This window comes from Quercus suber, unplaced genomic scaffold, assembly GCF_002906115.3.
Source record: "Quercus suber isolate HL8 unplaced genomic scaffold, Cork oak 2.0 scaffold_286, whole genome shotgun sequence".
NCBI lineage: Eukaryota > Viridiplantae > Streptophyta > Magnoliopsida > Fagales > Fagaceae > Quercus > Quercus suber.
The window spans coordinates 20,034-34,805 of record NW_027069742.1 but is presented as its reverse complement, the minus strand read 5'-3'; the positions used below and the strand labels follow the sequence as shown (position 1 = coordinate 34,805).

Genomic DNA, 14,772 nt, shown 5'->3' with positions numbered 1-14,772 from the left:
TTGATAGTACTAACTATGCATACTAGAAATTGCACATGAGAACCTTTTTGTTGTCCTTAAATGGCAGTTGAAGTAGGTTGGAAGAAACCTGAAGAGCGACCTATAACGTGGGATGATGCCAAGATTAAAGCGGCCAACTTTAACAGTAGAGCACCGAATGCTCTGTTTAGTGCTGTGACAAATGAAGAATTCAAGAAGATCTTTTCCACCGACAATGCCAAGGAAGCATGGACTATTCTTCAAAACACTTACGAGGGCACTAAAGCTGTTAAAAACTCTAGGCTCTAAAGGCTCACTACCAGTTTCGAGGAAATAAGAATGGATGAGGATNAACTTTACTTCAAAAATTAATCATAAATTTTAATGTTTTCATGGTTATTATTTTATTTTATTAACTTTCTTATTTAATTATTAAATATATGCTTGAAAATCATTAAATTTCCCTCACATATATAGACATATTAGTCAATTTTGCTAGTTTTATAAATTTAATATCTATATTTAGGCTTTAATTAATTATTAAATTAATTATGACGTCATCACGGTTCGACCCGGTTCAACCTCAACAACCTTGAACCTCTTCCTTTTATGGTTCAATGAACGGTCCGGGTTTGAAAACCTTGCCTACAACACACATACTATTTCAAATTTTTTTAAGGAAAAAAATATAATTTTTGTCAGTGAAATTTAATTGTCTGTCACAAGACTATTGTGAAAATACGCCCACTAAACGCAAGATTAAAGAAGAGAGAAGAAAATAATAGACATAAGGATTTACATGGTTCGACACTTGCCTGCATCCATAGGCGCAACAAAGAAAGTTCTACAATAAAATAAGGAGATTACAATAGTAGCACACAAGTACTCTCACAATACCCAAGCCCTAAATACATCATTAACTCTTTCACACAAATAATAAAGCAACCTATTGTATTTGCACTAGTCTAATATATATATATATATATATATGTAACAGAAGTACTAAACGAACTAGGACTTGAATTCCTATATTACTGTGCACGAAACCAAAACCAAGTTGTTTTCTACTATCACTAGGATAAAGCCAAACCGACTTTAGCAATCCAAATAAAAGCCACATGCACAACAACCCACATGGCACACAACAAGTGCTTCAAATTGAAAATTTTCTCGACACTCTAAATTCGGTAAAGCCGAGAAAAAAAGAGAAAAAAGAAAGATACGGAATGACGGAGTATCCGCCGCGCGATGTGTTGCTGGACATCCTGCATAGACTACCCGTGAAATCCCTAATCCGATTCAGGTACGTATCCAAATCATGGAACTCTCTAATCACAACTCACAAGTCCTGCCTTCATCAATTCCAGTCTCACTCGATCACACTCCAATTCCAACAAATTAATTGTTAAGTATTCGGATGTCAATGACAATAATGACTTGTCATCTGAACAAATTCAAGAACTTGAGTTTCTGAATAGTTTTGGTCGCAATTTTAAATTAGTCGGTTACGTTAATGGATTGTTTTGCCTTTATGAATCATGTGGTCCAGGCCGCTATATTGTTTGGAATCCCTGTATTAGAAAATTTATTGCCCTTCCCAACCCTTCCGTTACGGACGACTTTGCATCTGATCTAGCGTTTGGATTTGATTCGAGTACCAATGATTATAAGCTGGTGAGAATTGCATTTCAATATAAATATCTTAGCACCAAAAAACCTGTGGTTGAGGTTTACTCTGTTAACGAGGGATCTTGGAGAATAACGAGTGGTGGGGACTCGTATCCGCCTTGGGTTTATATCAGGGATGATTTCCTATCAACAGCAGTTTCTTTAAATGGAGCTGTTTGTTTTGCTGCAGATCGGTTTGATGCCCTCGGTTCAATACTTTTGTCATTTGATTTGGGTGATGAGGTTTTCCGCGTGATATCCTTGCCAAATGGTAATTTCAAATTTGAGGCTGATATTGTTATCTTGGTATTCAAGGGATTGCTTTCTCTAATATGCCACGAGTATATGGGCGAGCGTTGTTCTGTTTTAGGGATGAAAGAGTATGGCGTTGTTGATTCTTGGACTGAACTGTTCACGATTGACCTCAAAACGCAATTCTGTAGAGTGTTAGGTTTCCGGAAGAATGGTCATTTATTAGTGCAGTACGAACTATCAGGTGGTTGGGAGCTCTGTTCATATGACCTTGAGAGCCAACGAGTGAAGAATTTGGGGTATTATAGAAGCCCAGGTTATTCTTCTGCTGATAATTATGTGGAGAATCTTTTCTTGCTTGACAAACCAAATGATGCATTTTCCAAGCGGAAAGTGAGCAAGAAGAGAAAGTGCAAGTAAAAAGGCTCGATTCAAGAATTCAACTCAAAATTTCAGCATTTACATTCCTAAATTCTATTTTATTCTTGGTATATACTAGATATTTTTGTGTTGCTATACTTAAATGTTAAGTTTCAAACCTCAATACATGGCTTTTGGATTTAATTTGTTCTTGAATGGATATAAAGAGTGGTCATAATTTTTTTTGACTTTTTTTTATAGGTAATTTAGTAAGTGTTTGGATCCGGATGAAATCCACGTTTTGCATTTTACTTCTTTTTTTTTCCCTCTTTAGGGGACAAGAGTACTATTCATATACTTTTGAACACGGTTTATGCACTATTTTGCATTGTTTACAGGTTAAAAGAATTTTGCAATATTTTTACACTATTTTTATAATAAATCACAAGTGGTTAGTTATTATTGGTTCAAATTTGAAACTAACACTAAGATTACTTTTTTTTCCTAATAATAACAACCAGTAACAACCTGCCACTTAGGATTTGTTGTAAAAATGTTGTAAAAATGTTATAGACATATCATTTCTTCAGGTTAAAAATATTAAAAATTAGTCCTACAATACTATTCACACATTTAAAAATTATTTTACTATAATATTTTTAATTTTTAATTTCAGCAAAAATAAATTGTATTCAATTTAACTCTGAGCAAAATTTTATTAAAAAAAAAAAAAGAGACCCATACACAGGTAGTGTACAAAAGGGAGTCTAACAAAAATAACATATGGTCCACAAAATCCTCGAAAAAGGGAAAAGACAGCCTACTCAAGGCAGCCATCCAATCATACAACAGTCACAGCGAAAACAATTTCAACTGGAATGATGTACTCTCTGTCCCTCAAAGTACCCCTATTTATTGCCAAATAGTCCACATTAAATATTGAGGGATAGCCCTCGAATAACAGAGGTCTGATGGTAGCCAAAATCCCATTGTGGTGGAAGAAGATGCTCTAAAGAGTGGTCAAAATGGTTAAGAGTCTGGTTAATATGTATCCTTAAGATATATATTAATAAATTTATTTTTTAAAAAGTTTTATTTAAAATTAAAAAAATTGTTAAAATTTTTTCAATTTTCGATAAATTTTTTCTAAAATTGGTTTACTATTGTGTACCCCTAGGGCATACATTTATAATATCCAATTGGTAAATATGATTTTGTGGTTTTGGTTGATGATGGGATGAGTCATTTGCAAGAACGAAATGGTAAATGTAAATGAAGACTGAATTTATTATCTTTTTCTGTATTCTGAAATTGTCACAGCCAATTCATATTCTGTATGAAAAATTGTTTCACTTTCCATTTCATTAGGCACGCTAAAATATGTCTGCTATGATCAGCCGTTGCCTTCTGATACTGTGTTGTGTACATAACATACTGTTTTACATCAACGTAAAGTCAATAAAGTAAGGGATTAGGCCAAACATAAGCTGCTGTAACCATGTAACTATAGGTAGAGTCGAGTTTTGTTAGCGTATTTTATGGATTAAATGTGTTATGTTGTATTGAGTGCGGGAATTGCATTGATAGGTGACCCTAGTGACAACCTTAGGGTATATTTTTAAAATGTAATAAATAAATAAAAATTAATGAGCAAAAGCCACTTTTGGTCATTAAATTTTGCCTCATTTTTCCTGTTTAGCTAGAGTTTTTAAAATAGTAATAGAATCCTTAAATTTTTTAGAATGAGATAATTTGGTCTACGTGCTAATCTGGACACTAACATTTCATCTAATTGACTGATTGGGCATGTTTATGATTAAAAAAAAAAGTTTCTAAAACGGTTTAAAAATTATAAACTGGTAATCTAGGTGGATTACAAGTGCCATGTGAGTATGTGACTACCATGATGGCTTATAATTGCTTCGTGGTATTGACATGGAACAAAACAAGGGGATAAGATTGTCAACTTTTCTGAACTTGAATTTGTTGTATAGTTCTCTATTCTTATGTTGGGAAAATACAAGGATAATAAAAAGAAAGAAAATGGAATAATGGAGAAAACTTTAAATGACCAAATTGGAGCGGACGCTATACGTTGAAACTCTCTAAAAAAAATGACCAAATTGGATTATTTTTCAAATTTTTAATTATTTTAAAAATCTAAGGTCGAAACTGAAAACTAGGAGAAACTTTAAGGACCATAAGTGCTATTTGCCCAAAAATTAAGTATTATTTTGTTTAGCTGAATTATATGAAGTTGACTGCAGTCTATTGATTCACTTTGGTTGTTTGTTGATGTGGAAAGATAATTGACATTAATGGGGCAAGGAGGGTAAATTGGACCTTGTATTACTTCCACAATAATTTTTTTGGCTTATCAATGGAAAATTGATTATGGTTTTGCAGAGAAGACTTTGGAATAAAATTATAAATATAGAATAGGATTGTAATTGGGACCCCTTTATGGTATATTAGGCTGTGTTTGTTTCGTGTAAAACGTTTTCCGGAAAATACATATTTTCCGGAAATGTTATTTTCCGAAAAAGGAAAATATTTTTAAGTGTTTGGTTGAATTATGAAAATTGTTGTGGAAAATATTTTCATGTGTTTGGTTCTATTAGGAAAATGCTATTTTCCGACAGCAAATTCCGGCAACAACACAACAACAACAACAACAACAACAACAGCAAATTCCGGCAACAACAATCACAACAACAATCAGTTCATCAAAAAAAAAAAAAAACAACAATCAAATTAAAAAAAAAAAAAAAAAAAAAAAAAAACAACTGAGAGATCGAGGAAGAGAGAGCTCAAGGTGCGATGGCGCGATCGAGGGTCTGGGTCTGGGTCGAGCGGCGTTGGAGCGATGGCGCGATCGAGGAGGCGATGGGTCTGGGTCGACGACGAGGTTGGAGCGATCGGCGCGGTGCTGCGATTTCCTTTGATTGATCGGCGCGGTGCGACGGCGAGGTGCGAGACCGGTGCGATGGCGAGGTGCGATGGGCGCTAGGCTTGGCTCGGCGATGGCATTGTTTCATGGGTTCGTGCTCTCTGTTTCGTGGGTTCGTGCGACTGGGCTTGGTTCGTGAGTTCATGCTCTTTGTTTGTCAATTTCCGGAAAATGTCATTTGAAGTGAAAATAAAAGGTGAAATGGATTTCCGCCTGGGGAGGGGTATTTTTCAGTCAAAGGTGAAATTATTTTCAGTTGACCGAATTTTCCTAAGTAGCCAAACACCCAAATTTTACGGAAATGGTTTTCCGGAAGTAGTTTGAAGTCGAAACAAACACAGCCTTAGATAAAAAAAATAAAAAAAAAATAAATAAATAAATAAATAAAGGAAGATGACGTAAGTGTAAGCAATCACAACATAGGTTTCTTTAGGCAATTGGACATAATTAAAGAAAGTAACCACACCCTCAAAAAGAACCAAAGCTATTAATTGGACTCTTTCATTCAACTTCTAGAGGAATTGGAATTCTGTGCTAAAAAGGAAAGCAATTTAATTAATTTTTTTATAAAAAGATTCTGGAATCTACTATAACACACAAACTAGTCAAACACAAGTATACATTTTTTTTTTTTTTACTTGTCAAAAAAAAAAAAAACCTATTGATATGATGGAGATGTAGTATATATATCTTATAGATTGTATTTTTATGTTTCCTTAACCATGTTAGAGAACTGATATGATGGAGATGTAGTATATGTCTTATAGATTATATTTTTATGTTTTCTTGAACCATGTTAGAGAACTGTTGTTATGTTTCCTGTTTTTTGATGGGTAATAAGAGTAATTGATGAAAAAAAAAAAAAGAAAAAAAAAAGAAAAGGAAAATACAAAGTGTTCATGATGATGAACACAAAAAAGCAAAAATAGAAAAGAAATCAAGAGGCTATTGTAAGAGAAAAAATTAAACTCTATAAGAGAGGAACAATCCATAAAACCCCAACATCAAGACCAATCAAAAAGACTATGCTGGCACAAATCTTTTAACTCAACCAGCTTCTTCTCAGTATCCTTAAAGGAGCGACAATTTCGTTTCATCCATAAAGTCCACAACAAATAGCCAGGAATCAAATCCAAATATTTGAACTACAGTTTCCAAGCCAGTGACTCCAACAATTTAACAACCCTGCCATAGAGCCTGGCATTGCCCTTTCATGGTTTTCTTGGATAGGTTTAATGATTTTCTCTCTTCCCTTTAATGGTTCCCATTCTACCCCATTAGATAGTTAGAACTTATGTGAAGCAATCTCTCTCATTATGTGTGTTCCATAAGGGAAAGAAAAGAAAAGAATTAGTGCTGTAACAATGTGAATTTTTATTGCTTAGTTATTTACCAAAACTATCATCTACACAAATACTTTCTACATGTCGACTATGTTTATGGAGTATGGTGGTTGTCATCGAAATGGTCATATATGGTTAATTGCCCCCCATTGTTTAATGCGGTGTCTTTGGAGGGAAAGAAATAGTTAGTGTTTTGAAGATAATGAGAGATCTATACCAGACCTCAAGTTATTTTTCTTTAGAATTTTATTGGATTAGTTGGTTGCTTTGCAAAACCAATCATTCACCTCTTTCCTTGATTTTCTTGATTCTTGTAATTTTTGTACTTGATTGTTGACCCCTTGTACACTCCTTGTGTACTAGGGTGTCCCTTTTTGATACCAATAAAACTTATTACTTATTAAAAAAAAGTTGGAGTATGGTTGATGATGCGAGAGAATTTGTGTTGGCTCTTTATAGGATTATTGATTTGATTTGGGTGTTTTGTTATATCTTTATTTGTTGAAGAATTGATTGGTTGATTTTTTCTTGGTACTGTAAAATTGGCACTTCTTGGACAACACTTGGTTTGTAGTTTGTTATGGCTTATTATTGGACACAGCTTGTCGACTATGTTCGTGGAGGATGGTTGATAATGCCCTTTATAGGATTATTGATTTGATTTGGGTGTTTTGCTATATCTTTATTTGTTGAAGAATTGATTGGTTGATTTTTTCTTGGTACTGTAAAATTGGCACTTCTTGGACAACACTTGGTTTGTAGTTTGTTATGGCTTATTATTGGACACAGCTTGTCGACTATGTTCGTGGAGGATGGTTGATAATGCCCTTTATAGGATTATTGATTTGATTTGGGTGTTTTGCTATATCTTTATTTGTTGAAGAATTGATTGGGACTCATTGGTTGTTGGATTCTTGGTACCATAAAATTGAAACTTCTTGGATAGTGCTTGATTTATGGTTTGTTATAATTTATTACATTATCGGTAATGTGACTATAGTTTTGAAGTGATTATGAGATATGGTTTGTAATGTGACACAATTTTTGTCTTCAATTGTTGTGTTGGTAATGCGATTGTTGGTGATGTGATTTTGGAGTATGGTTGGTTTTTTTTGAATGATTGTATAGATTGAAGATTAATATCTTTCATGATCGTCATTTGTCATTTGTGTTGCAGGTAATAACACTACATAGAAGTATTGAAGGATGCAGTCATGTAATATGGCAGTAGTAGTTCCTTCGGTCAAGATTTTTTTCTCCTCGCCTGTCTCTTTGCCAAGTTTTCTTTGTTTGGAAAGGATAATTTCAAATTTTAGACTTAAAAGTTAAATGTAAAGGACCCTCTAAGTTTTGGGCAATTTGAATTTTTCTATAGGTAAAGAAATTTTATTAAAAGACAAGATTACTTCATATTCACAATGATGAACACAACGAAACCTAAAAGAATTACAAAAGAATTATGCACAAGAATGAAGTCATTATGTGAAATCTAACTAGAAATGCTACTAGAAAGACTCCATGCATAAGAGTAATTAGAAAAAGTATGAATGAGCACTGATTCCAATTGAGCTTGTGATTTTTATGTATAGTATAAAGTATGACTATTTTGCTCTTTTCACAATATATTTTCACAATATATAGTTACATCGTGCATACTTAGACGAAATTTAAAAGTATATGATTAAATAATTAAATTTATCATATCTCAATAATTTAAATTTTTAGAATAATTAGTAATTTAGCATAATATTAGAGCAGGAGATCTTGAATTCTTGTAAGTCTATATCCTAATAATTTAAACTTTTGAGACAATCGGTAATTTAATACTAAATATAAAAACCTTAAATGAACTGAGAAATTCTTGTCCATTGAACATGCGTATAAATCAAGGTGTAACTTTTTCTATAGAATGCTTCCTACCACAAATACATGCCAAATCCTTACATGGGTGACATTCCCCACCTTAAAACACAAACTAAAGAATATTATCCCAACTGATTCTAATACTCCTTTATATTATTATTATTATTATATAGATTTGAATTCACAACTTGAATTACTTTTTTTCCATCCATAACAACCAACCACTTAAGATTTGTTGTGAACATAGCATATCTCTAAAAAAAAAATACATGAACTCTATTCTTTTATCATTATTAAAATAAAATAAAATAAAAAGAGTAATTTCTTACTTTTGTAAATTATTTTTTATTTAAAAAAATCTCAAAAATGGAAATGGTCTCCCAACTTTTTTTTTTTTTTTTTTTTTTTTTTTTAAATTTTTTTTAAAAAGGCTACCAGAGCATGAATGATGAATCTAAATTCCAAGCTCTAGTACTTGGGAATAAATGCATCCCTAGCTGGTTTATGGAGAAATCCAAGCCTTAAAAATTTTCTAACTCATACCATATGGAATTGAACCATGACCCTCTCAAACAAAATATTGATCAATTCATATCAAATTAAGTTGAAAGGGCATTGTATTAGAATTTTTGTCCATCTCCTTTGTGTGTGTTTGTTTCTTAAAAAAATAAATAAATAGAAAGGAAATTATTATTATTTTTTATTAAAGAAAGAAGAGTAATTAAAGCTAGTTCCAAAAAAAAAAAAAAAGAGTAATTAAAGCAAACTCTAACACAACACAACCTTTAATCTATTTCATCCTTGACTCTTAAAAGGCCATAAAGGAAAAGGAAGAAAATAAGCAAGCCTTGAAACTTGAAAAGTTGTATGCGAAGGAAATGAATGAAGCCTATACCATTTTTGGCATTGAAATAGTTAAATAGGAGAGAGAGAGAGAGAGAGAGAGAGAGAGAGAGAGAGAGAGAGAGAGGTTCTTTTTCCAAACTTGGAAAGTGTTTTTTTGGAAAATTATACTTTACCCTCTAAACTATATCTCATGTTACACTTAGCCCTCTAAATTATGCAGATGCACACTTACCTTCCTAAACTATTACTAATTCCAGAGAAATTATTAGAACCTACGGGAGGACTGCTGACTTGGTCCTCTCAAGCCCTACCAACCAATAAAAACATGACAACTGTTAAAAAAAAGATGAGTTAGCTTCCACTAACTACTCAAACCTAACTTTGGGCTAAAAAGCAAACTAAACTCATTGGCAAAATTACAAATTTCAATCAAACCCATTATNTAAAGAGTATTCTTACTTTTGTAAATTATTTTATTTAAAAAATCTCAAAAATGGAAATGGTCTCCCAACTTTTTTTTTTTTTTTTTTTTGAAATTGTTCTTAAAAATAGGAGCCAAACACGTATAATATAAAAATTAATTAAAACCTAGTTTTAATTTCAATTTTTTGAAAATTATTATCATACTGTTTGAAAACAAAAAAAAACTCCTACCAAATTGACCTTAAGTTTACAATTTTGGATTTATCAAAAAAAAAAAAAAGTTTACAATTTTGGACTTTAGCTTAATGTTGATATAATTTGTCATATCAATTGTTCATTCCTATTAGTTACGTAACATTAAATGGCTTCATCTCCAATCTCATCTCATATTTATGTTCATATTTTAATCTTGTGCTTGCCTCAATTTTTTGTTAAAAGTCCTTTTAATTTCAATCATTTGCCAAGAGTCTTGTAACTTAATTAATATTCTTTTTACACAAAATACTTGGAAGTTCTATGACGAAAAGAGTTGTAACTATCTAAAAAAAAATTACTAATTTGATAAGAGAAAGGTTCTACTATTTTTTTAAAAAAAAAAACCTAATTTGGAGAAAAACTATTCAAGCTTCTATATCTTTTTGTTGAATAGAATTTTTGAAAATATAACTGTTGGGATTACATGTTTTTATTATAATCCCATACTTGCAAATTTCAATAAATCAAAGGTTAATAGTTATCTATCTTCTATATTATTAATAGAGGATTCCCTTGTTTCGTTTTCAGTTTTGGTTTACCAAAATATCCTCATACAAATTCTGAAAATAACATACTCTTTAATTTAATTTTTTATTTCCTACAAAAAATGTTAAAACAATAATACTATCTCACGTACAAAAGGAAAGAAAAAGAAAAAGAAAAAGAAAAAAACTGGTTACCCTCATCAACTATTTGTATTATAATATCTAATTCCTATCTATATTGTTTATCTATCTGAATTCAAATACTTTAATTATCTTCATAAGAAAAAAAAAAATTACTTCTTCAAAAAAATAAAAAATAAAAAATAAACACTACTTCACATAAAAACTACTCATTCTTATCTCGAAATTTCTAGGGTTTTTTTTTTAATTCTTTAAAACATTCCAAAATTTTGTTATCTAAATTCTATACAGTTATCACAAATTCTCATCCATATCATATTATTCTTATCACAATCAATAAATTCAAATGTCTCATTGGGTTTCAACTTTTTACAGTTTTCTATCTCATTTTTAAATTATTCTACATTACCTTACCTCTTTCTTATTAAAAAAAAAAAACATTTTTATATGCCACTTTTAAACATTATAATACTAAACCAAATATAAATAAGAAGCATTATTCCACGCGCAAAGCACGTGTAATAAGTCTAGTGTCATCAATTAAATATTTAAATTTCAAGTAGTAAATAACATTTAAATTTGACATGCATTTTAAAAATATAATGAATATAAAATTAATGGTTAGGTTTTCAAATTTACATTAATTTATAATAATAATATAAATAAATAAATAAAAATAAATAAATATAATAAATAAATAAAAAACTATAGGGTGACTATGAAAACATATAGCAAAAGCATTTTGGATATGTTTTCTCCAGATTTTTTATGTTTTTTTTCCCTTGGTTTTTTAGAGAATAGAACAAAAAGATATATTTACCCTTAAAAGGTGGGATAATAGAGATAATTTCATACGGGTAAAGTGCAGCAAAGTGAAAACGGTTGGGTTATTGTAATTCGCCCTGAACATTTTTCACAAGTTTTTCATTTTTAAATTAAATTAAAAAAGGAAATTTTTTAAAAATTTATTTGGCAATTCTTATTAACGAATTGTATGTCTACAAAGCAATGCAATTTCATCTCCATCTATTACGCCATTCTTTCAAATTGAAATTTCCCAAAAGCTTGAAACTTTATATCATGTCAGACTATCTCCCAGAGGAAGTGTGCTGGAGATATTGCAGAGAGTACCAGTCAAATCCCTAATTCGATTCAGGTGCGTTTCAAAATCATGGAATTCTCTAATCGCAAACCCTAATTTCATCAATCCCACCTCACTCAATCACTCTCACTTTCCCCCAATTCAACAAACTAATTGTTAGGCACTGCACTTCTAGACCCAATATAGAGCACTACAAATTGTTTCACGATAACAATGACTCCTCATTTGAGCAAATTCAACAGCTTGAGTTCCACTAACCACTCGTCGTATCCCCATTTTATGCTAGTCGGTTACGTGAATGGGTTGTTCAGTTTTCATGAACAAGACCGCTTATTCTTTGGAATCAATGAAAAAGTACTTAGTGTTCAGCATGACTGAATATCTCTTTGATAGGTAAAAGAAATGGAATTAATGCAAGGTAATGCATAGAACTTAATAACTCTATTGAGGATAGAACATAGGTTTGTATGAAGAATCAAAATGGTTGGACAGGTTAAGGAAGATGGAAGTCAGAAAATTTATGGGGTTTGGTGGAATACTGGAATTTTTATTAAAGTCTTGGGTGGTATGGGCATAGGATAGTCGATTAATTTTTAATTGGGATTTTAAATGCTAAAAAAGGCCTGACGAGTGGAGGAAAAATACCTTTTCCATAAGTAAATATTTCTTTAATGAAACATAAGGGGTGTAGCCGTGTACAGTGTGGAGCAAAAGCACTTTAATTCCCACATATAAGAACAAAAGAGATATCCAAAGCCATATGAATTATTGTAATATTAAGTCACAAAATAAAACTTCGGGAGGGTGATTGAATGTCTGTTAAGACGTTAAAAAATAGTATTGGCATTAATTAGTTTTTTTGGATAAGTTTTGGCCCCAAGGGTTGGCAATTGTATTGGAAAAATCAATATAGTTTTGTGTCAGGACAATGCCATTGGACAAAATTTGTAGAGGGCTTTGATACCAATTTAATTCAGGATTTCTTAGAAATCCAGCACTGCCACTTCATTTGTTTCAATGGAAAGTCTTTTGGAAAACGACTCCTTTTGTGGAAAACTGACTCATTTAACTATGTTTGGTTGCGACCATGAAAATGAGCCAGGAAATTGGCTTGCATGGAAAATCGTATATATTTCTTGTAATTTCAAATAATTCTATGAACAAAAAGTTTCATTTATCAAAATAATTCTAGAGAGAGAGAATGGGGGTGATGAGAGGTAAGTTCCCATTGAAGAGGTTTTTTTTTTTTTTAATAATTATTTTTTCTGTTGGTGTGAAGTTTACTTTTGTGGTCTATTGAGCGTGTAACAATGTTGAAAACATTTTCCCTACTATTGGACTTATTTTTTGTTGACTTGTGTTTTGCCATACCAAAATATCAAAACTTCAGAAAACATTTCCCTTCAATATGGATGGAGTGTAAATTATAGCTCTTGGTAAGTTCTTGTTTGGAACAACCAGTGGAGGAGGAAGTCCATTGTGGAATATTAGTTTTAGTTTTCAATTTAATGATTGAGAACTGGAGTGAATTGAGTCTTTCGTTAACATCCATTATTCCTTAAAACCCATTCAACCGCTTCAGTAAATAGGTTTTGAAGAATCCATTAAGAAAGAGTTTATTCAAAGGACATCAAATAGGGAGAAGGATTTTATTGGAGGAGGCTTTAATGATCATGTTGTGATAGATGGTTGGCGAATTGAAAGAGTACATGGAGGGCAGGGATATAAAATAAGACATGAGGTGCTTTAAGCAGTCTTCATTCTCTACTATGCTGGATTTTTTGGACAAATGTATTTTTCAGTGACTCTGTAATGAACCTTGTACACTACCCGTGAACGGTGGTTGCGTTGTTTTTTTTGTTTTGTTTTGCTTTTTTTTTTTTGGATAAGTAATAGTAGTTTTATTGATGAAAATACTCACTATGATGAACACAAAAGTATCTTAAAAAATTACAAAAACTGCATTGCTTTTCTTCTCCATTGAATATATATATATATATATATATCTTGATTTCATATGGATGAAAACTTGGTTGAAGAGGAGGGAGTCACACTTACCTTTAACATGGATTCAAACATTAGTTCGGTAAATTTAATTGTTATTCCAAGGGTTGATAGGGGATGTTATAAAGATTTTAAAGTAATATCAAAAGAAGGCGTAACCACACAATATGGGTTGGTGACGCTTGATGTTTGTATTGATGGAAAAGAATGGATAAAGGTGGGGGAAACACAAGAATTAGGTGCTCGAAGTTGAATGAGATAAGTTAGTTCTGCATAAAAACAGAATGGTTTAAGAAGGCAATGAGGACTTGGGTGAACATGTTTATAAAATTTGGGATACATATATAATAAAATGTTTATAAAATTTGGAATGAAACAGTTTGCTGTACTATAAGAGTGGCCAAAGATGTACTTGTAGAATCTATAGGATGCATGCCATCATCCAAGAAGTTTTTGTGTTAGAATGAAGAGGTTTAGACAACAATTTGGTAAAGTGAGATAATTATTTAAGTTTACTACACGCATAAATTAGGAAGGCTTATGCAAAATACAATGTGGTGAAGAAGGGAGCAAAAAAGGAGATTCTACAGGCTAAATTTAAGGCTTTTTAGCATGTTAGGAACAAGGATAGATGGGAAGTATTTTATAAGTACGTAAGGGAAGGGAAAAGAAAGTTCCCTTGTTCACTCCATGTGTACTAGGGTCATGTCAAGTGTATCAAAGATGGGAAATCAAATGGTTTTAGTAAAGGAAGAGGAGAATAAAGAAAATTGAAGAAGCTATTTTGACAATATTTTTTATTTAATTCATGCAAGAAATTGGGGAGAACGTATTATATCTATTGAAATCATAGGTTCGAATGAAGAATTGGGACAGTTGAAGGACACATTAAGGAAGATGAAAATCAGAAAAGTTATGTGGTTTGATAGAGTTCCTATTGAAGCTCGGAAGTTCATGGGTGGTATGGGTATTAGATTGTTTAATAATCTGTTAAAAGAGATCGTAAGTGCTGAAATCGGACTTATAAGATGGTCAACTAATTCAAAGCTACCGTTGCACATACAATACTGATAAAAAATGGCTATATTGAGGGAAAAAAAA

At 31.7% G+C, this 14,772-nt stretch overlaps 1 protein-coding gene across 1 annotated transcript; it reads left to right on the top strand.

Annotated features, from left to right (window-relative positions):
• The first annotated feature begins 1,205 nt into the window (after positions 1-1,205).
• On the top strand, positions 1,206-2,319 carry LOC112035068 (F-box protein CPR1-like). The gene is made up of 2 exons (XM_024067906.1): positions 1,206-1,282; positions 1,560-2,319. The coding sequence occupies exons 1-2, from the start codon at positions 1,206-1,208 to the stop codon at positions 2,317-2,319; spliced, it is 837 nt and encodes a 278-aa protein (XP_023923674.1).
• The last annotated feature ends 12,453 nt before the right edge of the window (positions 2,320-14,772 follow it).